This window comes from Hypomesus nipponensis, chromosome 18 (assembly GCF_054491055.1).
Source record: "Hypomesus nipponensis isolate SF chromosome 18, ASM5449105v1, whole genome shotgun sequence".
Classification (NCBI taxonomy): domain Eukaryota; kingdom Metazoa; phylum Chordata; class Actinopteri; order Osmeriformes; family Osmeridae; genus Hypomesus; species Hypomesus nipponensis.
This window is the reverse complement of record NC_140378.1, coordinates 4514073-4539113: the sequence shown is the minus strand read 5'-3', so window position 1 is coordinate 4539113 and position 25041 is coordinate 4514073. Positions and strand designations below refer to the sequence as shown.

The 25041-nt window shown below is 49.4% G+C and overlaps 2 protein-coding genes and 1 non-coding gene across 3 annotated transcripts; 1 reads left to right on the top strand and 2 right to left on the bottom strand.

Moving 5' to 3' along the window:
• Positions 1 to 9085: 9085 nt before the first annotated feature.
• Positions 9086 to 12379, bottom strand: snai1b (snail family zinc finger 1b). Its single transcript, XM_084680370.1, has 3 exons — positions 12057 to 12379; positions 10943 to 11506; positions 9086 to 10410 (listed from the first exon to the last, which is right to left on the bottom strand). The coding sequence occupies exons 1-3, from the start codon at positions 12130 to 12132 to the stop codon at positions 10229 to 10231; spliced, it is 822 nt and encodes a 273-aa protein (XP_084536496.1). The 5' UTR covers positions 12133 to 12379; the 3' UTR covers positions 9086 to 10228.
• A 3488-nt stretch (positions 12380 to 15867) lies between these two features.
• Positions 15868 to 19681, top strand: LOC146251607 (cannabinoid receptor 1-like). The gene is made up of 4 exons (XM_084681350.1): positions 15868 to 15888; positions 16193 to 16229; positions 17771 to 18323; positions 19051 to 19681. Exons 1-4 carry the CDS (start codon positions 15868 to 15870, stop codon positions 19679 to 19681), a joined length of 1242 nt encoding a protein of 413 aa, XP_084537476.1.
• Positions 19682 to 22693: 3012 nt separating this feature from the next.
• trnaa-ugc (transfer RNA alanine (anticodon UGC)) lies at positions 22694 to 22765 on the bottom strand. Its single transcript has one exon. It is a non-coding gene; the product is annotated as a tRNA-Ala (tRNA).
• Positions 22766 to 25041: the final 2276 nt, after the last annotated feature.

Below are 25041 nucleotides of genomic sequence, written 5' to 3'. Positions count from 1 at the left end.
CCAGCTTGCTCCTTTCACAACTCTCAAACAATCGCACACACATTTGTCCACCTTTTTCCGTGGGCATTAATGAATAAATGAAAACCTTTCTTGCCCCGAGGGGAATTTGTTCTGCACCAAGAGCTTGAAACAGATACATTCAACACTGCAGACAGGACAGTACAGTGGACATAACATCATTTTACTGGCAAGTATCGAGTGACGCTTCATCTCACCCGCCTCCTTTTTCTGGTTCGATCTCACTCTCCTGTCTTTCTCTCAGTCCGTTCCCATCCCGGTGATGAGGGGGGGTGGGGGGGAACCCTTCGGGCCCTGACACCAGTGGGCCAGTGGTGACGACCAGCTCTCCTGCCCGGCCCGGTGGATGGAATGCAGGACGAGTGTTTGGGAGAGGCATGCCTCACTCTCTTTTCCAGCTGGTCCTCAGGGGGCAGAATGACTGTGTGTGTGTGTGTGTGTGTGTGTGTGTGTGGGTGTGTGTGTGTGTGTGTCATGGCCTCTCATTAGGGGGTTAGACGTTGCGGCTCCAGACCCCCATGGCAGGATTTCTTGGTGAGTCTGTGGTGATCCGGCCACTTTGATGCCCTCCAAACCCTGTACCCCCCACCGGGAGGTTAATGAGGGCCCTGGGTGATCATCAGGGAGGTGTGTGTATGTGAGACCAGAAGACAGAGCAAGGCATTCATGTCGTCAAATCCCCTCTTTCTGTATTACCAGTTAAAGGAAACTGTCAACTGCTAAATATTACTTCAGAGTTGTTGCTTTTCAAGCTGTGCTTGAAAGGAAAGGAGAGTTAGTACGAACTAAGGACAAGTATTTGGGTCCCCTAACCCCTCCTGTTTCTTTCTCTCTCTCACACACACACATACACACACATAAACACACACACACACAAAACCACACATGCTCTCACTCAGTCACAGATTTAAATGCCCTGAATTGGTCCCTCCTTGAGTTACAGAATGGGTCATTTAACCCTGGCTCACCGAGTCTGTGGACAGAGATGGATGGTGAGTCGGTAGTTCCTTGTTGTCAGGGGAGGGGTGCTGCAAGCCCAGGCCCAGCGCAGAGAAGCACGGCCCCTCCAAGGCAGGTGCTCTCCTTCCGTCTCTTGTACTCTGTCTTTCAGTTCAACTTGTTTTGAAAAGAACCCCCCCTTTCCCTCACATCTCTCTCCACACCTGTTAAAGTGTGAAGGGCTTTTGCTGAGGGGCAGGGGGGTGGTAAGGTTGGGGTGCAGGGCAGTAATTGCTTTCTTAGTACACTCTTTACCTCCACCCCCTCTCCTCCCCTTATCCCCCCCCCCCCACACACACACCTCCCTCTTTGATGTTAGATGTCAGAGCCGGGCTGATTAGCTGTTTGTTGCTCATTTAGCACTACTGCACTAGGGGCGCGAGGAGGGGGGAGGTGGAGGGAGAGAGGGTTAGGAAGAGGCTAGGCGGCTGAGTGAGCGCGTGTTCCCGGGGAGAAACGTTTGGCCGAGTCTGTTAGAGAGTTGTTGTGAAACACTCAGAGCACCTCTGTGTCAGAGACACGTGCCGAATAAATTGGCGACTGGGCGGTGGAGCCCAATACGCTGAAGCTGTATCCACTCCCGGAAGCTTGGCATAGAATATGCAGAAACACGACATGATAGGACACACAAGTTATATACAGTAAATGTTTAAAGTACAGTCTCCATTGGGATTCCCTCTAAATATCCTCAGTGAGGTGAAAAGATCCTCCACAGCCTTTGCAATCTAGCCATGCTGTGTGTGACAATCCAGACCTCCAGGGCCCGGGGGGCCAGGGGTGGGTTCAGCCCTCCAGAAGGAAGAGCCTTATTCGGTCTTCTGGAAGCTCTCAGTCCCCTCCCTGCCGTCATCATGACGCGGACCAAGATTTACCCAGCTGTTTGGGATCCGTGTATGTGATGTCCCTGGGAGGAACAGCACTCTACCTGCGGTGGAGAGAGAGAGAGAGAGAGAGAGAGGGGGGGGGGGGGAGAGGAGACACGGGTCCTCGCACAGACAGAGAGAGAGAGAGTGAGAGAAAGAGAGAGAGAGAGGAGGATGAAGGGAGAAAACGAGTTGATGATCTGGTGTCTTCTCTCGCACCGTTTTTGCATGGCTCAGCTTATCCTTTGATTTTCCTAATGAAACGTAACAACGTCATGGTGATAGTGATTCTCATGCCATGTTATTGACAGGCTGTCACATGTACCAGGGCCCTGGTCTCTTCTCCTGTTCAATCAAACCAGCAACATGATGCTTCCACAGAGCAAGCAAAAAACAAGAGAACATTTTCTATTTTTTTGGCGTCAAAAAGGCAATCAGACAACATGGTAATTATGTGTGCTGAAGGTTTAGTATGGGGAAGTCTGTCATGGATAAATAAACATGAATAATACTGGGTGGGTAAACCTCAGTTGTTGTGGTGTGGAGGGGTGAGGAGGGAGATTATCTGAACATATGGGTTCTAGGTGGCATCCCAGCACTGGAAAGGATGTTGTTACATCTGGAATGGCTTTATGTGGAGACACGGGGCCTTTGTGTGTGTGTGTGTGTGTGTGTGTGTGTGTGTGTGTGTGTGTGTGTGTGTGTGTGTGGAAGAGTTGGTGGCACCATGCTGTCTATGCAGTCGTGTGGGAATCTTCTTAGCACTGACGGGGGCTGTTTTCTTTTGGGTTCAAGAAAACAAGCTGTCAAGTAATGACTTCAGTGTGTGAGTGAGTGAGTGAGTGAGTGTGTGTGTTTGTGTGTGTGTGTTTGTGTGTGTGTGTGTGTGTGTGCGTGTGAAAGAGAGCGAGAGACAGTTTGGTACAGAAAGCAAATTGGAGAAAATAGTTACATCAGGCAGCTGGCATTACACTACATACTAGTGTGTGTGTTGTGCTGTGCGTTGTGTCGTGAGATTCAACCACCTTCAGTGTGTGTGTGTGGCTGGGCCCTGTAGCTGGTAATCTGAGCACTGAGATTAGAAAAGTACAAAAGAATGTATTTGGTTGAGCTGGGGACAAGTCCAAGAAAGTCTTCAAACACACACGCTTCACACATGCACACACTCTGCTCACACACAAACACATGCACACTCTCACTTTTCCAACTGTCTCACTCTCTCTCACACACACACACACACACACATCCCCAGTATAGAAGTAGTTGTTGTTGTTAGGATTGAACAATAGAGATACAATGGTAAGGTAAATATGTGTGTGTATATATATATATATATATATATATATATATATATACACACACACACATATTTACCTTACCATTTTATCTCTATTGTCTCTATAGAGAGAGAGAGAGAGAGAGAGAGAGAGAGAGAGAGAGAGAGAGAGAGAGAGAGAGACACGGGTCCTTGTCTAGCTTCAGACAGTCCCATCTGTCTAGTCTGGATGGAAGTCTGTGTGTCTGAGTTATGGACAGACAGTTTGGGGGAAGAGGTGTGGGGGTGCAACATAACGTAAGGATACCTGAGAGAGACACATGGACACAGGATTAGGTTCAGTCCTCTCCAGAAGCGCAGAGGTGGACTGGCATAAGTTGATTGGATACAGATATGGCTCATGGGGGGGGGGGGGGGGGGGGGGGGGAGGTAGTGAAGGGAAAGGTTTTTGGGAGGGTGGGGGTGGAGAGGGGAAGAGAGTTCTGGTTTCAGGAGGACAGCTGTGAGGGACACTTTAGGGGGGCCAGAGCCTCGACAGACAGGTCACCCTCGCTTTGTCACAGCCCGCCACACCGGTGGGGAGAGAGAGACAGAGAGAGAGAGAGAGAGAGAGAGAGAGAGAGAGACAGAAAGACAGAGAGAGACAGAAAGAGAGAGAGAGAGAGAGAGAGAGAGAGAGAGAGAGAGAGAGAGAGACACGGGTCCTCACACAGACAGAGGGGACAGGTGTTAGGGACAGGAGGTGCTATGTGCCCTGGGGGTGTGGTCAGGTGGTGACACACCTGTCCCTACTTGCACAACAGACTCCAGTTACACTATCTCTCTCTCTCTCTCTCTCCGCTCACACATGCAATGGGACCAGCTCCCTGTCGGTCACTCAACCCCTCAACAATGACAATTATCTCTAGAAACCTTTTGCAATGGAAAACACGCACCCTCCAACAACCCACAATTAAGATGACAGGTGAAGATGCCATGATGGGAGTTAGATGAACTAACTAAAGTTCTAACTAAAGACTCCTCCTCCACTCTAATCAACTAACTCGCATAAGCCTAGCGAAAGCACGGAAGAATGCGCTCCAAACGCCCCGTTTCAATTACGAGGTTTTCCGTTGCTCTGGTCCTTGTGCTAGCATACTGTTGTCGCCCTCCCGCCCTTCCCTTTCTTCTCTGCCTTCTCTGGCTTCTCCCTGTCATCTATCCAAACTCCTCGGGGGATCCGATCAAGCTGCTGCTCGGCCGTGACCCATGAGGACTCTCCGCCACCCCCCGAGTCCAGACGCGGGTAACCATATGTGCACCATCCACATCACCTCCATCAGCATTCTCCACATCCCCTAATCACACTCTCATCCTCCCATGACCCCAGGCCTGGCTCTGCTACCATCGGGCTCGGCTCTGCTACCAGCCTTGCTTCAATAAAAGCTACCTGTTCAATGGTTATGGTGTGATGACTGAAATTGTGTTAGATCTTCTCTTGTTCTGTCAATGTGTCTATATGTGTGTCTGTCCTGGGTTCTTAATTCTAGAGCTACGTTCAACAAGGCAAAGAGTCACCTCTCGCTTGTTGACAAACAGCTGAGGAACGCGAGAGAGTGAAGGGAACCCAGTACGGAAGTGACCGGAAAAACCATTCACTGCGCAGAGACTCTGTACGCACTCCTTGATGATTTATGAACAAATGCTGAACCCATAAACACACCACAAACACACGTAGCGTTCTGAACCCATCCGGACAACTCGCTTGCCGCGGCGACTCCCTTCGCCAGTGTTGCTCCTGCGTCTGTTCCAACACTCCACCACGTTGAGGACTCAGAGAGGGGGCACACGTGGGCACACATCGGCGCCCGCGGCGACGCTGTAAAACCTCGGAGGAGGGGAGACGAGCATCTGGCCCCAGGGGGTGTGGATTTCAGGCAGGTGCATTCGTGTGCCCCTCGGCCCCCCAAGGCAAGGAAAAAGGAGAGGGGGGGGGGGGCAGGCAATCTGTGCTCTTACTCAGCTCGTACACACATGAAGACACTCGGAGCGCAGAGGACACCTGATATCACACCGGCACAGCGGTCGCGCGCGCACACACGAACGTTTACACGCACGCGCGCGCACAGGACAAAAGACATTCTGGGCCGCCATCCAACTCGCAAGGTGCCCCCCCACCCCCTTCCCCCTATCCGTCCGTCTTGTAGCCAGCCTCCCCTCAGCCCTGGCCCCGACCCTGTCCCTCAGTGACTGGAATGCACCGGAACAATAGATGGGTCCCCTGGCCCCTCCCTTCGGCCCCCCAGGCCCATGCAGGCCCTGACAGGAGGACAACAGTGCACCTTGCACCTCTCAGTAGCCACACTGACGCCCCCCCCCAGGGGAAATACCTGAATACCTGTGGCAGATAGAGAGACAGTGACGGAGAGAGAGAGAGATGTATGGAGGGAGGGAGATGGATGGGTGGAATATGGGGAGTCAAAGAGGCCAGGGAGAGAGAAGGAGGAGAGAGCGATGTTGGAGTGAGAGTGAGAGTGAGAGAGACAGAGAGAGAGAGAGAGAGAGAGAGAGAGAGAGAGAGAGAGAGAGAGAGAGAGAGAGAGAGAGAGAGAGAGAGAGAGAGAGAGAGAGAGCACAGGTGATCCTCTCCTTCTGCCAGGTGCAGCACAGAAACCACAGCTACTCATCTTACTCCTTTTGGTCCATTTGGCAAAACAACACTCTCTGACTCCCTCTCACCTTCCCTGCTTTCCCTGCCCTCTCACCGTTTCCTCCTCACACCTCTTTCAGCATGTGTAGCCCCCTCCCCCCTCCCCCCTCCCTCCACTATCCTCTGTCTAATTGCTTCTTTTCCCCTTGTTTGTGTTCTCTCACTGGCAGCCACTCTCATGTCATGACTTGCTGCCCTGCGTATATCTGGATGCGTGTGTTTGTGCATGTTTGCATGGTTTGCATGGTTGCATGGTTTTGGTGTCAGTGACCCTTTTGCACAGCTTTGAACACGCTTCCTTCCAGCTCTCCACAACCCCCGCTTTGAATATGTGTTCATTTAGCCAATGTGCTGTGTTGTGTTTGGCACCATTCAGGTGTGAGCTGTCAGTCACTAATGGTGTTCCTGACAGCAACATGTATTTTTGGGGTGACACACACATGTACACACACACACACCAATGTTCACACCGACGCACACACACACACTATGGAAGGTGATTGCAGGACACAACGTAGTACCTGCCCCCTCTCTCAGCAGGTCGCCAAGCTACAGAAACACGGCACACGCTTCCGTTTCCAGGCGATGGTCGCCGTTCCCCCTGGCAGGGGTCTTCACCACAGCCGGCGCACTGTGACATCTCACCTGCTCCTGCCCCGGAGACTGCACAGGTGACACACAGATGCTACCCACCACACACTCCACGCTGCAGCCAACCGTGACGACTCGTGGTCAACGCTGCCGGTCTAAACACTCTGGATGTGCACAGGATCACACAGGATCTGCCCTAGTCGAAGAGGACCTCTGGTGACGCGCGGGGCCCGTTGAAGATCATTCGGGGCTGGTGGGACACCGAGTGTGGCTGGCACCACAGCACCATTGTGTGAGGCCCATTGTGGCCCAGTCAGAGGGTGGGTAACCAGAAACCCGGTGACACAACCCTCCTGGCTCGAACCCGATCCCCTCTGAGTCAGCTCTCCAGCCCGGCCTCTCAGTCCTCTGCTCCTGGGCGCTGTGGCAAAGCCTTCTGAAGAGGTGAAAGTGTCAAATGCCCGCTGACACACACACACACACAGTGCACGCACAGTGCACGCACGCACACACACACATCGCACGCACACACACACAGTGCACACACACACCACAGTGCACTTACACAGCGGGTGTGACCCCACCCAGATGCTTTTTATCAGTGCCGTAGGATGGCTGTTGTTTAGACGAGCCTGACAGGCTACTTCCTGTGTCCCAAACAGAGAGATTAAGAAAGAAAGAAAAGAGAGAGAGAGAGCGAGAGAGGGAGGGGGGGGGGGGGGGTGGAGAAAGGGAGACTTGAAAGAGAGAGTTCTGGTGGTAGTAAAAAGCCACTCCACTCTTAGTTATCTAGGTCAGCAGAACAGTGATCCCAGCCCTGGATTCCAGAACAATCTCACTAAAGACTTTTGCCAGAGGACTACAAATATCCTACGCTCGACGCACGCTCTCACACACGCGCACACGCACGCACACAGAGCATGTCGGAGGACAGTATTGTGTGTCTGACACTAATGGCTTTGGAATGTCACATTAGTCAGGGGGGCTGCATGTGTGACATGGACATAAAACACACATTGACACGACCAATATGATCTTCCACTCACACACACAGACACACTCTTAAAAACACAACGCCGTGACTGGTGATCTCATTGCCTCAGAGCTACACCGTGATAGACTACCTCCTACACAGACGAAACCCCAAATATGCCCCCCTGGCTAGATGGCATGGCTTAAATTTCATTTGTGGAGAAACTTTGATTCTCAAGAAGCAGAATTTCCCCTGATAATTTGTCCCTGACTTTGCAATGTACCATATGTGCAGAGTTCAACTTGTGCCGAGCAAAGCGAAACAGTCAAGTGAAGAGCTGTCAACTTGCCTCACACCTAAAGTCTTGCGCATGTTACGATTCCTTTCCATCCATCCGTCCACCCACTCTCCCCTCTCTCTGTGCCCACCAAACCTGACACCGTCGGGGGATCAAGCAGAGTTCAGTCCCCCCTGGCCTTTTCTGTTTCTGACTCACCCTCTGTGAAGGCCCTCCACATCTCCCTCCACATCTCTCTCTCTCACTCCCAGATACACAGTCGTCTGACGGAGAACTGGAACTTGTGTGTGCGTGTCTGTCTGTGTGTGTGTGTGCCTGTGACTGGGTGCTGTTTAAGTTACCCACGCTAACCAAGACAACCAGGAGTCTTCGCTTTGGCGCTAAGTACACCCCTATATCTCACACACATACACACACACACAGTCACACACACTCACATACACCCCTCTCAACATCAGCCTTCAGCTCTGACAGGAAACGCATCGTTACCACAGCAGCAAGACAGCCCGGCGTCAGCGTGTTGGGGTCAGAAGGGCAGCAGGGTAGCAGGGTAGGAAGCAGATACATTGCAGCCATATGTGTGCCAGCTCGGTTTAGACAGAGCAGAGCTCTAGTTTCTGACGGTAGAGTCGAGTCCGGCTTTTCAGGGGCCTTCAGGCAGGACTTGACATTTGTTTTGATTCAATAAGCGTCTAGGCTTCAGATTTGACTTGAGGATAGCTAACCCGAGTCACTTTGTCGTTTACAAGGGCTCCAACCTGAGATTTTTGCTCTCTCTCTCTCTCTCGCTCTCTCTCTCTCTCTCTCTCTCACACACATGGCAGGTTGCAGACACCACATCCCACCCCCGTGGTCTAGGCTAGTGGGATCCCCACACTGAGAACCGGAACCTCCTGGAGAGCTGGGTCTCTCCCGCCTCTATCTCTGCCTCAGCCCTGCTGTCAACACTCAACAACATGTGCTGCCCATGTGCGGTTGGCAGCACACACACAGTCTCCGCACAGGCCGTGGTGGTGAGGACGGGCGGGGGGCAGGTGCGCGCAGGTGTTCCGCGCGTCGCTCAGCACAGAGGAAACACAGACCTGTCTGCACGTCCAGACACGGCGCGCGCGCACCTTTCTGTAGCCTTTGGGAAACTGTCATGGCGTTTTTTCCCTTTTGTGCTCGCTCAGACAAATGTGCCATCAACGAGGCACACGCTCTGTATATGAGCTCGTCAAAGGCTTATTGTGTCTGGAACAATAGCGGTGCAAGGCTTTCTGAGTCAGCTGTGGGGTCAAATGAGAGCAGTTTGTAGCTCATGGTTACCTGTAATTATGCATTGATAGAGGACTATGACAGACCATAATACTTGTCAGTCAGCGACAGACACAAGAACTGCATTCTAAGACAAAGCTTTTATTTACACATAGTAATACAGTTCAAAAGGCACATCTTTGGCTTTTGGGGTTCATATAAAAACATACACTCATTTTTGGGCCATTTGCTAGAAGATACACTTAAACTCTACTATAAAAAATAATTGGTTCAAATGTCATGTGTCTTTTCTATAAAAAAATATCTTGAAATGTAGGACATGAAAGAACCAATCCCTTTTTTTTCAACATATGTTCACTTGGGAAAGGGTCTTTGGTCCAAAATGATCTGTTTTCCACTGAATTCCCGGGTGTAGTGTCAGGTTTAGGACCGATGTGTTTGCAGTTGGAGAGAAAGCACTTTGGTGAGAGGGTGAAGAAATGAGGGGGTCGAGAGGTGAGGAGCTAAAGGGTGAGGAGGGTGAAGCGTTGAGGGGTGAGGAGGGGAGGGGCAAGGAGGGGAGTGGCGAGCAGGGGAGGGTGAGGAGGACCGGGTCACCTGTCGTGGTCAGAGCTAACATCTCTCAACACCATGCCTCCACAGTGCACCATGCAGGCAGCTGTCCCAACACTCACAAGGCTGTTCCAATGCATGCATGCAGTGTATTTAGAGTATGGTGAGAGACGACATCCACGACACACACACACACACACCAGCAGCTGCAACACGGCCACAGTCCCGGACCAGCCGGCACCAAGGGGTTTCCTGGGAATTAACTCCCTGTCCAGCTGCCCCACACACACCCTACACCACACACCCCCTGGGTTACACTTACACACAGAAATATGGAGGATGAAACATAAGAAACATGGCAATGGGTTTTGCATGAAAACAGTATAATAAAAAAAATGGAAGGCACTTCAGGGAGTGGATAAGAATTCGATCAGAAGCCACATCTTCTCTGTCCATTCCTGTTTGTAACAGTGCAGTCAGCAAAGCTGCAGAGCTCGACTGCGTCAAGAGCAGGCCCCTACTAACAACTTTTGGGTGGGCCATTGTCATCAAGTCCCTGTGCACATTACAGAAACGTATGCATAGACATTCAACCCAGGGCCTCTTTGGGGGGGGGGGGGCTGCCAAATGGGCTGCTGGACCCTAACAGAGGTACCTGGACCCCCCACCCCCCAACCCCAGGGTCCTAGCCCCGGCGAGCTCAGGGCCGGCGCTACGAGGCAGGGCAGCATCCGGAGGCGTTGTGCTTGTGCAGCAGAGACATGCGGCTGAAGGTCCGAGAGCAGGAGCCACACTGGTACTTCTTCACCTCCGAGTGGGTCTGCAGGTGGGCGCGGAGGTTGGAGCGGTCGGCGAACGCCCGGTCGCAGTGGTGGCAGGAGAACGGACGCTCGCCTGGTGAGAGAGAGAGACCGTTAGCAATATGCAGGGAAGAATTCTAACTCACAGGACTTGAAAAGGCCTTCCAGTCACAATATCTCATCTATCCCTTATCCCCCCCCCCTTCTAAACAGGTGACTGTGAGATCTGCTGATTCAGATTCTAATGATGGGCCTTTTCACACATAAACAGAGGACCAGAGATAAGATGGGCTCCCTGCAGAGCAACAACATTTGTTTACACCTCAGGAGACACCCATGAATATCAATGATGACCCCAATCACTGCCCTCTGCCTATTGCACGAAGTTACGTCTGTTACCACTGGCTATCTGCTAGCTTCAACAACAAAAACAATGAGTTATTAGCATATAGTCCATTCCAATAGATGGAGGAGGGTTGAAAAATGTCTTACTGTGGTACTAGGGCATTGCAAACAAACCCAGGCGAAGATACACATTTGATCTTTTATGTGTATTTAAAGTGGCTATTCATGTTAAGCAAGAACTCCAGTGCACCTGAACCTAGAGGTAGTTTAAGGACACTCACCAGTGTGTGTGCGTATGTGTCCTCGGAGCAGCCAGGGCCTGGAGAAGGCCTTCCCACACGTGGTGCACACACAGGGCAGGGTGTGGGAGCGGATGTGCATCTTCAGGGCTCCCAGGCTGGTGTACTCCTTGGGGCAGTGTTTGCAGTGGAAGGCCGGTCGAGGGGAGTCGGGGCCGGGGAGGGCGGCAGAGAGAGTCTGGAGCCGGCCGGCGCGGGGGCGGTGGGACAGCTGGTGTCTGGACAGGGCCGGCGCGTTGTTGAAGCTCTTGCTGCAGTGCGGGCAGTGGTGGATCTGATGAGGGGCTTCGGGGCTGGGGGGGTCGGAGGTGCGGCCCCCCTCGTCCTCCTCCTCCCCGCTGCTGCTGCTGCTGCTGCTGGGGGAGCTGCTGAGCTCCAGGGGCCCCAGGGGCGAGGAGGACAGGGTGGGGGAGACAGGGCTGATGGGGGAGACGGGTGAAGGTAGGGCGTCCATGTTGAAGACCATTCCATTGGAGAAGCAGGTCATGGCAGAGCAGTCGTCCCTGGTTGGAAGTTCAGCAATGGGATAGCGCTCCGGAATCACTGCTAAGAGGGAAAGAGAGAGGGAGATAGTCAGGTGTTTTTTCCCTTCCATGGTCGAATAACCAAATTACACAGTTAACTTGTTTTCATTCTCAGTGTCCAGTTACAGTCAGTATGTGTTGCTTCCCATTCAGCATGGCCCTGACCCAGCCAGCTGATTCCATTAGCACATTTTCCAATTTACCAAGGAAACACTCTTTTCACCGAGGGACCAACAGTCGACCCATGGTCAAAACGGCGCTGAGAAAATGTTTATACAGATATGTAGCCTACCGCGGTTTACTGTCCGGTGGACATTTATATCCCCTCACATTATCTACAAGTTAACCGACTACAGCGCCTAATTGCTGCTCATTGGCATAAACTTGCATTTGTGTGGCATGACTATGAAAGTTAAACTGCTTTACGTGGATTTGTGCCAAACCTCTATCGCAAACACTGCATTCTTTTGAAAGACATTCTAAATGTATTCGTGTCCCGCTGCATGACTTCAAAACTTTACATGTGTGGCGTACAGATGTTATAAACTTCGGAATTGCGGGTGTGAACTTACCAGCTTGACTCTCCAGTTCGCTGTAATTTGGCTTCTTGTTCGTGAAATATTTTTTGACAAGAAATGAACGAGGCATGTTGAAAATCCTGTGATAGTTTAAGAGATGACGAATACTGTAGACTCTCTGGCAGGGTGGAATCCCAAATCGAGCCGAAGTATGGGATGGGCACAGACGGAATTTGGGTAGTCAGACTTCAGCACACCCACGAATCCAGTTGTCCAGGACTCCAAGGACCACAGTTAACGTTTATCTCCCGTGACACAGATAACTGGTGTTCTTCTCCACCTTTTGCTTCATCGATTTAGGAATATGGGCTAGTTGACTCCTCATATAGCGGCTGATGGAGCGCGAGTGAGCCAGGGTGGGCGGGGATATCTCCACCCAGGACACACCCCACTGCAGGACGCCCACAACTAGAAACAGTCGCAACAAGGCCAAAAAATGCTGTAGGCCTAATTAGTAGAGGAATACAAGTCATGTTGATGGCTGGCAGTCAGAGCACATTCCAAAGCAGCTTGTGCGTGTATTCTAAGACACCTCTTTGCACATCTTTACATTGTCGACCATAATTTATCTATGTGTTTAAATCCACCCGCCAAGGCTTCAAAGTGACCTAAATACTCTTTTCATATTATTTTCATTATATAAGTTGGATTGATAATAATTCTAGACAGGTACCTGAAGAATTTCAAAAAATGTACTAACTTTAATTAGCATGTGTTTGAAATAGCCAGCCTATAACCAATCAGCCATGACAAAGCCTACTTTAAAATTAATCCATAGCGCCCTCTGTCGGGGTTCTGGTTAAATTCGATTTTGATACGGGATTATTAATCATAATGCAGACACGTAATTAACTAGGTCAGTGAGGCCCATCCAGACAACCAATAGTTCATTGGCGATAACAAGACAATGAATGTTCTGTATATTCGTGACATGAACGATGAGATGTTGGCATACAATGAGCCTCTGTATGCACGTAGAACTTTGTTATTAAATGACTCAACTAGCGTTGCGTTTTACACGCACAAAGCAGCATTTTACACACCCGCAGGAGATGGAGGTTTTATTAATGTACCGAGCACAAGCGCACCGTTCTCTTCCCTCCTGACGTACAAAGGAGCATGCTCTCTATTCATGCCCTCCACGGTGAGACCCAGCGGGGACCCAGTCGGTCCCGATGAAAAGGGGCGCTGTTCTCCCGCATATGGCCGCAGCGGGGAAAGTAACGGAGCTGACAGGAACAATATGATGATGTAAACCCCACGTCCTAAAACGAAGTGCCCAAGGTGCTGTGAAATGCATCGAACCGAGTCGACCCCCCTGAGGTTCACATAGTGACTCTAGTGTGGCCTTTTTAATGGTGTCAAGAGTAGGTAGGATAAAACATTGTAGGCAGGGTTAAGTTCGATACTTTAATTAAGTCTGCCAGTAGTAATTTAATTTAAACCAATGCCACCGCCATTAGCATGCAAGTTGTTTTGATGACAGTTCATTGGGTGCCCACCACTCATTACTCTGGAATGTAACGGCCTTAAGTGTCCCTATTTAGCATTGCGAAAAAGGGTCAAATGCCCTTATGTGACCGGTTGAGGGAATGAGGGGTGTGCACCTGTCTAAAGACGCCATTGTTCTGGCATGTTGGAATGTCACGGCATGCCCGAAAGTTCACACGTCGTTAGAGCGCTCGTTGACGCCGACGCCGGGCAGACTGGGGGTCAAGCGAGGCAAGGCCGCTGTAAAAACAATAAGCAAATAGAAAAGACATATGCGACTGGTACGAACCATCACGCATAAAACAGACGTAGAAATGTGGCCTTTCTGTACCACGTTGATGTTGTTCACAGAATGTACGGAAGTGTTGCTGGCAAGTAAAAATTAATTGAGCTTAAAAACTTCTATCCCAATACCTGTCTGAACCCAAAACACATCCAAAACACACATACCTTTCATACTTTCATGTACACATGAAAAAAATATGAAAGGTAGAAATCTGCCGATAACATGCACAATACAAAAGTTTCCTCTCCCTCTGCACAAGTTGCAAGAGTCCCAGAGAAGAAGAGAGTGGCATGGCTGGTATGTAACCACAGGCATACTGACCGGGCCCAGAGTTGACCTTCTGACACACAACAAGAAAAGGAGAGTGATTCTCAATTCAGAACAGATGTTCTCCACGCATTGCCTAAGGGACCAACTCTTCCCCCTCTGGTCATGGAAGGCCATTAGGGAGACTTTCCTAAACCAGCCCTCACCCTGGTGTCAAGTGCAGCGGAGCAGGAATACATGGAGTATGGATGAAGACGAACAGAAACACTGAATGAGTGTGATGTACTAAGGGGAGGGTGTAGCTCAGTGGATAGAACACCGCAGATCAGAGAGAGGTCGCAGGTTCGATCACCCCCCTCACCCCCTCGCCCCGCACGCTGTATGTTGTTGTGGATAAAGGTGTCTGTTAAAGAAAGGTGTCAATTACGCGTTAGCATTCACTACAAGCACTGAGTCCATCTCCTTTGAACAAACATAGCCTTCCAAAAACGTGAGTGTTGTTCTATACAAGGATTTCCTGTGATGTTTTAGCAAAGTCCCTGTGGAGTAGTTGAAATATTCAAATATCCAAGCAGATGTGGTCCCTGGGGAAGGTGCAGCCAGATATTCAGCAGGTCTGTACTGCTGTTGTTCACGGTCACTTTTCACAGGTTGGGCTTTTGATCCGCGACCAGCCAGGCTGAAAGAGCTCTCTTCCACAGTGTGTTGTTCTGGTGCTTTTAGGAGTGGGGGGTGGGGTGTGCGTTTGGGGCGTTAAGTGACCAATCAAGATGGTAAAGAGCGCCGAGGGTGCCTGTCATTCATTCCCACGTCTGTCTCCATCGCACTGTATTGTCTCTGACGGAGAACCATTTCACCTGCTTCCTTAGAGGGGTATGCTCTGTCTGTGGAGTTGGAATTGAACCTCCCGAAGCGAAATTTGCAAGTGTCGAGGCTTTTGTTGTTTTGTCTACAGATGGAGAATTGGAGACACGTTTCAGCGTTTTCCGTTGATCGATGGAGTGTTGATCATGGCTGTGACTGACCTCCCACTGTTGAGAGAGAGAGAGAGAGAGAGAGAGAGAGAGAGAGAGAGAGAGAGAGAGAGAGAGAGAGAGAGAGAGAGAGAGAGAGAGAGAGAGAGAGAGAGAGAGAGAGAGAGAGAGAGAGAGAGAGAGAGAGAGAGAGAGAGAGAAAGAGAGACAGGGGAGAGGTGAGGGGCACTGAAGACCTGCGGGAGTTAGATTAGGAGTCCCTGAGGAATGCAAGACAAAACATATGGAGACCCCCCCCCCCCCCCACACACACACACACACACACACACACAGAAACACACATGCAAAAATGCACTTCTGACAACAGCCCTGATTCATCATCCTATTATCATTGTTTTTGTGACCTGAGCTTAGGTCAGGTGCTGTGGTCTTGTTGCTTCCTCCAGCCATTCTGTCTGTTATGACCAAGACCCTTTAACCATTCACACCATAGGAACCTCAACACCCATCAAGTCAGGATTAATAACACACATGGCAAAAACTCAAATTAATGTTTGGAACAAATGGAGGACAATCTGAATTGTAAGATACTAGCAATGGCAATATTCCAAGTGAATGTGCTGTTTCTGAACACATGCCATATTATTATTTTTTTCTTTTTCTGGAAGACCCTCACCATCTTGTGGTATTAAAACAATGGCAACCTAAAGGGGGATTCCATCTGATGCGTACACAGCATCTGGCAATCATGTGCCTGTTTGTCTTTCGTGTTCTTTCCAAACAAAAGATGGATGTCCCGATATACCTGGTATGAAGGCGTCGCCAAAACACACAATAGCCATCCTCCAGGCGTATTAGCATGAGGAGAGGAGATCTGCATTTGAAAGGCCGAGGCTACAGCAGGAGCCCTGATGTCTCACAGCTCCCTTGTCGCCTCATATCCTGTCCTGACTCACATGTCATCAACTGCAAACTGCTGCGTCTCCCTGCTCCTCCGAAGATCCTCACTGACTACAGCTGCTGGGAGATCAACCTATAGCAAAGAGGGATTGTAAATGTAGTCTTTTTGGAGAGGAAATCCCCAATAGAGGCCATTCAGATGAACATGTCAGTCAAGAAGTTTGGGGGGATATTGCTGCACTGTGTCTTGTAAAACGGACCAATCCTTGTCAGTGACCACTGAAGTACTGTTAGAACTGTGCACTTCTAGTCTTGATAATCTGTTGCAGTTGTGATGCACCATTTCTACACCACTTTAGACAAAAGCATCTGCCGAATGAAAGCGTGTCGTTCATCTTTAGTGATCAGTAACAGACCTGCATTGCACACTCAAGATGTTTCAACGGTTTCAAATGTTATCATCAAAGTGTTTGAGTACTGATGCTTGTAGGACTGGACCACAGTAGTGTGAAAACAATGTTTGTGGCCAGCGGACTGCAAGCCATTTCAACTGAACTACAAAGCAGACTCAAAGGTCAGACGAGCAGGTGCCATGCAGAAAGCTGTCCCGTTTTTCCTACGATTCCTGAAAAGGGATGGTGTGCGTTGTTCAGGTGTGTGTTACAAGACTACAAGGCTGGTCATGCGTTTGTTAATGCTCGCGTGTCATTGGGTACACAAGGGGAGTCTTGGCGCGGCGTCCCTTTCAGGATCAAACCGTCCTCCACTTGTGTCGCAGAAGTCTTTGAACCTACACAGGTGGAGGGCAGAGGCCCAGGGCTGGCCCTGAGTGTTCACAGCTGGGTGAAGGGCTTCAAGAGAGAGGGAGTGTGTATGACGCACTTGCAGGACATTTTGCACTCTTTGCACTACTTGTTTTCCAGTGGATCTGCATCTTATTTGACAGGAAGTGCATTATATAATATTACTGTCTTAAGCCACCCACAAAAATGTTTTAATGGCAAATGGGGAAGCAGCTAAACGTTATTGTATCGTTCTAAAAAGCTGGCTTTGAATTCTGTAAGGAAAGCTTACAGAATAGGCAAATAGCAAGTGAGTGCAATGTGTGGGTTGATATCGAGAGTGGAATGAAAAACCCTTCATGCTATTATGGGTTCGCACAAAACGGGAACTGTAAGCGCGGGCACGGAGTCGAGCCAAGGACGGAGAAAAGCATTGATGATTGCGCGCTCACGCGACAGTTCTTTTCCATGGCAAGAAACACGTTCTTTCGAAGGAGCCGCACAGAAAAGAAACAGAAGCAGCTGATTTCAAATGATGGGGTAGGCTGGTTAAGACTTTTTAATCTCTCTTTATATCATAAATGCAATTCTGCCATAAACATTGTCTTTATCGTTTTAGCCAAATTAAGCTGTTCTAAGAAGTAGACATTTATGGATGCTTGCTCAGGAGTTCAAAATTTGCAAGATTGTTTAAAGCATAAAAGGGACTTTTTAAGTATTTAATTGGCTAAGTATGCTTTACATTCTATTCTGTAATCATATTCATCTTATTCAACAGCAATCAAAAGGTAAATTAATGATAGCAACTACTTGCATTTATTTTGTATTGCATTTATTTCCTTGACAGGTGGTGGAAATCCAAAGTCAAGAACACCATAGCTGCCAGATATTTGCACTCAAACACCATTTAATTCATTTAGCTATACGGTATATCACATTTGAACATTAATAATATGGAAACCATGACAACCGACAACCAAAGTTGTTCATGGCTCCCTGCTGAGAAAGCTGAGGTCCTCCACATCTCTCTCATGTTAGTCCTGTCTGTTGCCATAACGTTGGGCAACGTCATCAGCCTGACGGTGTTCCTGGGCTCCAGGCGTTACCGCAGCCCTCAGGGTTACCTCAAGGCCTCCCTGGCCACAGCCGACCTCGCCGTGGGGGTCCTGGTCATCCCTTACTCGGTCCACACCGAGATAAAGAAGCTCCTGGTGGGTGGAGGAGGCCCCGTCGCTGGGCCGCCGCCGCCCCCCCGGGACCCAGGACCAGGGGGTTTCAGACCCTGCTACCTCATAGGGCCTGTCTTCGCTGGGTGCACCTTTGTCTCAGTCTTTACCATATTCCTGCTCTCGGTGGAACGAAGCATCACGGTTCTCAGGCCGTTGCACAAGAACGTGGTGGTGACCAAAGACCGCACCCTGGTTGTCATCGGGGTGTCCTGGCTCTTCTGCTTCGCCCTGGCCGTGTCTCCCTTGCTGCTGAGTGCAGACATCATCCTGGAGTACAGTGCCTGCAGCAAGATGTGCAACTATGCCCTCTCCTCCACTGGGCCACCACAACACCCCCCCGACCAGGTCAGCCAATGACATCTCATTCTCTCTCAGTCTCTGTGTCTCTGTGTCTCTGTGTCTCTGTCTCTCTGTCTCTCTGTCTCTCTGTCTCTCTGTCTCTCTGTCTCTCTGTCTCTCTGTCTCTCTTTGTCTCTGTCTCTCTGTGTCTCTGTTTCTGTGTCTCTCTCTGTCTCTCTGTTTCTCTGTCTCTCTGTCTGTTTGTCTCTCTGTGTCTCTGTCTCTTTGTCTCTCTGTCATCAACGGACCCACCATATTGTATCTCTCTTCCAGTACATTCTAGTACAGTGTATGCCAATCCATGTTGAAGACCAATGTACTAATAACTGTTGCAGCAAAGGGGAGAAGTGAACTATCATATAGATGTCTGTTTATGAAGTCAGTGATTGTAAGTCTTCTGTAAGAGAGGGGACTTGAGTCGACGTTCAGTCCCTTTGGTTTTAAATGATTACAGCCTGCCTTAGAGCTAAGATGTACTACCATAGTTCCTGTTGACCTAATTACAGTAAACATGGTTATTCACACATCAAACATTGGCGTTTGGACATTTGCAAATTGTACATAGCTTATTGATTAAACACAAACTGCATGTTTATACCAGGTAAACAATAAATTTCCCTTCCAGGATTACTGATCAACCATCGATCGAGTAATTGTGGGTGTTAATAGTTTGACACTAACTCTCTCACATCTTCATCCGCTCCAGAGCACCGGTGGAGGAGGGTGGAGCGTCATGCTCCTTTTCCCCGCCTTCGACTTCTCTCTCCTGGGGGCGACCTACCTCGTCAACCTGATCACCTTCTGTGCCGTGCGGAGGTTTTGTCGTGCCCGGAAGAACATTCTCACCAAGGCTCAAGGCACGCACAGGGGCCCGGCCTTCTCTGACCTGCAGGCGGCCAAGACCATCCTCATCCTGTCGGCCTTCCTGTCCGTCTCCGTGGCCCCCGTGGCGGTGCTGGTGGTGGGGAGCGTGGCAGGGGGAGTGGACTGGTGCTGGTTCTCCCTGTGTGCCTTCTGGATCCTGACCTGCAGCAGCGCCTGGAACGTCCTGATCTACAGCGCCCGTGACCGCCGCTTCTGGCTGAAGGTTCGGGAGTTGTTCCTGGGGCGCAGGCGGGGCAGGGGAGTCAGGGGGGCACCTCCAGGGGGGGTTAGCGGTACGTGTCGGACCCCCACCTTGAGGGCAACTCCGGGTCACCCGGGGCGCTGTCAGAGGGGGGCCGGACATGGGTTGACCTCTGAACTGCACGTGGCTCTGAGCTCTGAGCGGCCTGAGAGTAGCATCACCATGGTCTCCAGACAGGGACCATTGCTGGCACCCAGTCCCTCAACACCAGGCAGATTCAGATGATCCAAAACAACTCATTAATGTTGCTACGGTGACCAAAGGTATCACAAGGTCTAACTGTTGATGACTTGAATTGAAAATGACCGTGTCCTTCGAGTCAAAAGAAGTGTAAGAGGTGTGAGAGGATGATTGTTGAACAGGAGTTACTTCTCTTTCTTTCTCTCTCTTTCGTCCTCTCTAATTGAAAATGCATTCATTCTCTCTCGCGCTCTCTCGCCTGCCTTCGCTCTGTCTTGCTGTCTCTCTCAGACAGGGAGACTTTCCACCATCCAGGTCTCTGTCACTTCTATCACTCTCTTTCTTTTTCTCACTCTCTCTTTTGTCTCTGTCAATCTTTTTCTCTCTTTTTGTCTGTTATTTAAAATACTTTTGTCTTTGTAGATGTGTGTGTATACCCCTGCATCTATTATTTTTTGTCGTTTTTTATTTACACTGCATCTATCACTGTCTAAGCATAGGGTTCATTCTAAAGGTACATTAACTGGTTCAGTTCTGGCTTTAAATGTGGTTTTGTATTTTGTAATCTTGCCTTTAGAGTAGAATTATCAGTCAGTAAATGTTGAAAAAACTTGTTGGAAAGTAACTTTCACAATAATAAAAACAAGCCTAGAACAGGGGTGTATATTGTCACATTGTCTCAAAATCAATCTTGTCTGTGTGTGTTCGAAAGTGATCTCTCACTTTCGAGAGATCATGGAAAATTCCGTGAATTGTACAAGTTCTCTCTCTCTCTCTCTCTCTCTCTCTCTCTCTCTCTCTCTCTCTCTCTCTCTCTCTCTCTCTCTCTCTCTCTCTCTCTCTCCCTATCTCTCCCACGCACTCTGTCTCCATCACTCCCTTTCACTCACTCTAACACTCTCTGCCCTTGTTGTCTGTTTGCCTGTCCCTTTTTGAACATGCACTCTCTCTCTCTCTCTCTCTCTCTCTCTCTCTCTCTCTCTCTCTCTCTCTCTCTCTCACACACACACACACACACACACACACACACACACACATACCCAACACACACACAAACAGAGACACATACCTTGTCTCGCATGGGTAAGTTGCACAGCCCTGGAAGATCCTCTCCCTGCTCTCCGTCATGGTCCATCTCTAAGAAGCACAGATAGCAGGAATGACCAAAGGCCAGATTCCAAGAGAGAGAGGGTCACCCCATATCCATCTGTGCGTTGGCGTTATCAGGGCGGCAATTTAGAAACGTGGCCACTTCAAGGAGCCTGATCCTCGGCAGAGATGAGGGGTGATGGGGGCTCCACAACTGGCTAGTGTCTCGAGCTCATTCAGTGAATTGGACCGTCGTAAAACCGAGGGGCCCTAATCACTGCCCTGCTGGGGCCTGTAGAGCTGAGGCCTGGATGTCCCATCCCCGGGGAGATTAGCAGCCCTGCACCACCAGCTCTGCATGCTTTGAAGACCACTGACAGGGCCGCTTCACCAGACAGCCAAAGCAATGTTTTTTGTTTTACAGTCGCATAAGAGGACTGGTTCATGTCACGTTGATGGTCTAAGGTTCTGGCAAGTTCTTTTCACGAGCAATTGATGATCTTGTTTTCTGTGATTTGTCGATTTATTGAATCCTTTGGGAACAGGCCTGGATGTTTTACTTACCAAATGTCTTTCTCGATGTGCCTATGTGTTCATTTAGCAGTATGGGGGGATTTGAATATGGGACATCTTGGTCTGCATTCAAATGCTCTACCACTGAGCCACATCCATCCAGGATAGTACAAGACATGCAAGGATTCTAATTGTATGGATACACCATAATGTTACCTGTCACGCCAGGCCTTCGCATTCATAAATCCTCTGTTTAAAAAAATGAAGCATCTGTGGCATGTAAGAAGAAAAGATGGGCTGTGATACATCGCCACCTGGTGTCACTTTGAGGAACTGATAGGAGAGTCCTCAGAGACTGTATATCAAGCAACCACTGGATGGTGTCAGAGGGCAACGTGTACACAACCTCGAGGCCTGGACACTGTGGAAGTTGAGTGTCAGCCAGTGAGTTTCACTCAGGGTCAGTATGAGGTCAACAATTTTCATTTTCAGAGGGAGGATATTATGAGACCTTGATGATGATGGTGATGATGATGATGATGATGATGATGACAGGGTTTCTCTCTCTCTTTCTTTCTTTCTTTCTTTCTTTCTTTCTTTCTTTCTTTCTTTCTTTCTTTCTTTCTTTCTTTCTTTCTTTCTTTCTTTCTTTCAGCCACTCCCCTCCAGCAGAAGGTCCATCAGGACCCAAACTTTACACCATAAGAACAGTTTCTTTCCTTCCACAATTAGCCTTATTACACATATTTAAATTTTATATTATTTTATATTTTATTTTGTATAGCTCTGCCAGTGTTTTGTTGTTCATATTTCTACATTTTACCAATTTGTTTATTATGTTTACTGTATGCACTTGCCCACCAAAGTAAATTCCTTGTCGGTGTACACATAGAATGAACACATTTTTTAAATGTATTTTATTTATTCGTTTATTTGTCAGGGACAATGCAGCGCACATTATTACAAACATAATTTTCACCGTCAAAGCCATAACAATATGTGTAGTAATATGTGTTGCATAAAAGGTTTCTAGCCAATTAGGCTAATTTGCAACCCCTGCCAAATTCTGATTTTGATTCAAATTTTGAGGGCAAAAAAGGGTCAGACAGTCCCAAACAGGCCCACAGCATTTATATATGTGTGTGTGTGTGTGTGTGTTCATGTGTATCTGTCCATGTGACATTCCAGGATGGTCCACTTCCATGGTGCGGGGAGTGTGCTGAGGTGGACCGGCTGAACAGAGAGGGACATGGGAGCCAGGGAGCCTTCCGTCTGGGGTGGCCTCCTCTAGGGCCAGGGGAGGTCATGGAGCAAAGGGCCAAGATACACAGAAGTGGCTGCTAGGGCACACGCAGGGAGAGGCTGTACTAGTTCTGTATTTTTAAAGTGTCTGGCGCGATGCATCTACAGTTTCAAGATGATCTTGTTGAGTGTCTTGAAAAATATTTTTACCACTGGAGATGCCAGGGATTGAACCCAGGGCTTCATACATGCAAAGCATGCGCTCTACCACTGAGCTACACCCCCCACTGTCCCCTATGTGGTTTTTACTGGACTAGGATACAATGTCTTTTCATGGCACGGTGACAAGAGTCCTTGCTGTACCTGAAAGAGATAGGACAGGGTCCTTCTGTACCAGCTGAGTGTTGTGTAATTGGACGTTTAGTACTGCACGGTCTGACCTATTCAACTTTATGCGTGTTCGTGTAGTTGTGTGTGTGCGGGGAAGCAATGTGTGTGTTGTGTGTGTACGCATGTGAGTGTGTGTGTGTGTGTGTGTGTGAATGTGAGTGACAGAGAGTATGATGACACCTGTGACAGTGGGGCTGACCTGTCAAAATCTGGTCAGTTTGTGAGAACGGTTAAACCGTTGTGAATGTTGTGTCCCCCGTGTCCTTGATTTGAACAAAGTCAATCATTTGGAAGAAAGTTTAGATGGCACTCCCAAGGGGAGCCCAGTAACCGTTACGGCTCAACAGAACGAAAACGTCCAGTTTGACTACAGCTCATCCGATGTGTTAAACATACTGTTCATTCAACATACAGGGACTTTACTGACGTCATGGTCAGTGGAACAACACCAGGTTATTCATGGTTCAATTTCTCTTTGATATAATCCTGGCTATTTTAAGCGGAAGGCCGTGTCGTGGGTCAATGTGAGGAGTCACAGCTGAGAGAGAGATCATCTTCCCACACAGCAGAGAGGGGCTGGATGGAGAGGGGGGGGGGGGGGGAGGAGCACGGGACAGAAAGAGAGAGGGGAGGGTCCAAAACAAACACGCTAAAGGAATAGAGGAAAAGAGACAGTGTGGGTGTGTGTGTGTTTGCGTGTGTTGGTGTACAGGTTTTGCTACTCTTGTGACAACCGAAACCCCAAAAGTGTGGTCAACTCAGGAAACGTTGGTCCATTTTCTGGTCCTCGCAACATCAACTGCTATTTACAGAGGACTTTTAGGTTGAGGGTTTGGGTTTGGATTGACATTAGGGGTTAAGGCTAGGGTTAGGGACAACACCATTTCGAATGGGAATGAACAGTAGGTCCTGGAGCACATACGAATATGTTCACATATGAACACACTGGCCAAGGATAGTGAAAGTGACACGCTGGGAGCGGGAGGCAAACTTTTCTTATCACGAACGTCTCCAGCTTGTTGCCCTCGCTATCACAGTCCGTCCCCCAGCCGTGCTCTCCAGGCAGGCCCTGCCAAGGACACCACGTCCAGCTCTGTTTGTGTTAGCCTTGTAGGGAAAGACTTTATAAAGGTTGAAGGGGGGGGGGGAGGGGAAATGGGAACGAGAGAGCTGCCCCCCGACTCTTTTGGTGTCCGTGTTACTTCCATTTCCATCCTCTCTCTCTCTCTCTCTCTCTCTCTCTCTCTCTCTCTCTCTCTCTCTCTCTCTCTCTCTCTCTCTCTCTCTCTCTCTCTCTCTCTCTCTCTCTCTCTCTCTCTCTCTCTCTCTCTCTCTCTCTCTCTCTCTCTCTCTCTCTCTCTCTCTCTCTCTCTCTCTCCCTCCCTCCCTCCCTCTCTCCAGTGGAATCCACCTGCTGCTAAATGGTCATTTTGACTTCCTCCTAGGCCTGTGCCTGGCTGCCTTTACAGACCTGCCTTGTTGTAGTGAAGATGTCAAAGCAACCTTTGACATGTCACGGCTGAGTCAGGGCCGGAGGATTTGTTGAGTGGTCGGAGCAGATGGATTGCAACAGAACGTTTATTCAGACTGTGCATTAGAAAGCCAGGGACACGCCGCCTCATCGGCGCTGTCTGGACACACAGGAAACAGCTGAATTTATACGGGACAAAGCCCGAGTGAGATAATCCAGGAAAAGTTATTTATAAAATGAGGAACTGCATCCGACTTGAATATGTGCGAGCGTGCATTTTTCTTTTGACTGGGCCCCAGTGCGATGCAGTAGGCAGGTCATTCGTCTCGTCGTATGTGTCAAGCCAGGCTGGGATGAGATGATACTGAAAGCCAGGGCCTACAGACCGACCTATCTAGGGCTGCTGGAGCCCTTATCATGGGTTAGCACATTCTGACGACAGGGGGTAAAGCGAAAGGGGCGACGCAGCGAGATAAAGCGAGGAAGGAGGTCGAAATGGGGTATGTGAGGAAGGGGTGAGAGGGAGAAGGGGGAACAGAAGTCTAGAGGGTGTGGAGGAGAGGGGGGAGAGTGGGAAAGAAAGATGGAGGAGGAAGAGGAGGAGATGAGAGATGAGAGATGAAGAGGAAGGAAAAAGAGGAGAAAGGGTAGGAGGAAAGGACAAGAGGTCAGGGAAGGACAAGAGCGAGGAGACACACAG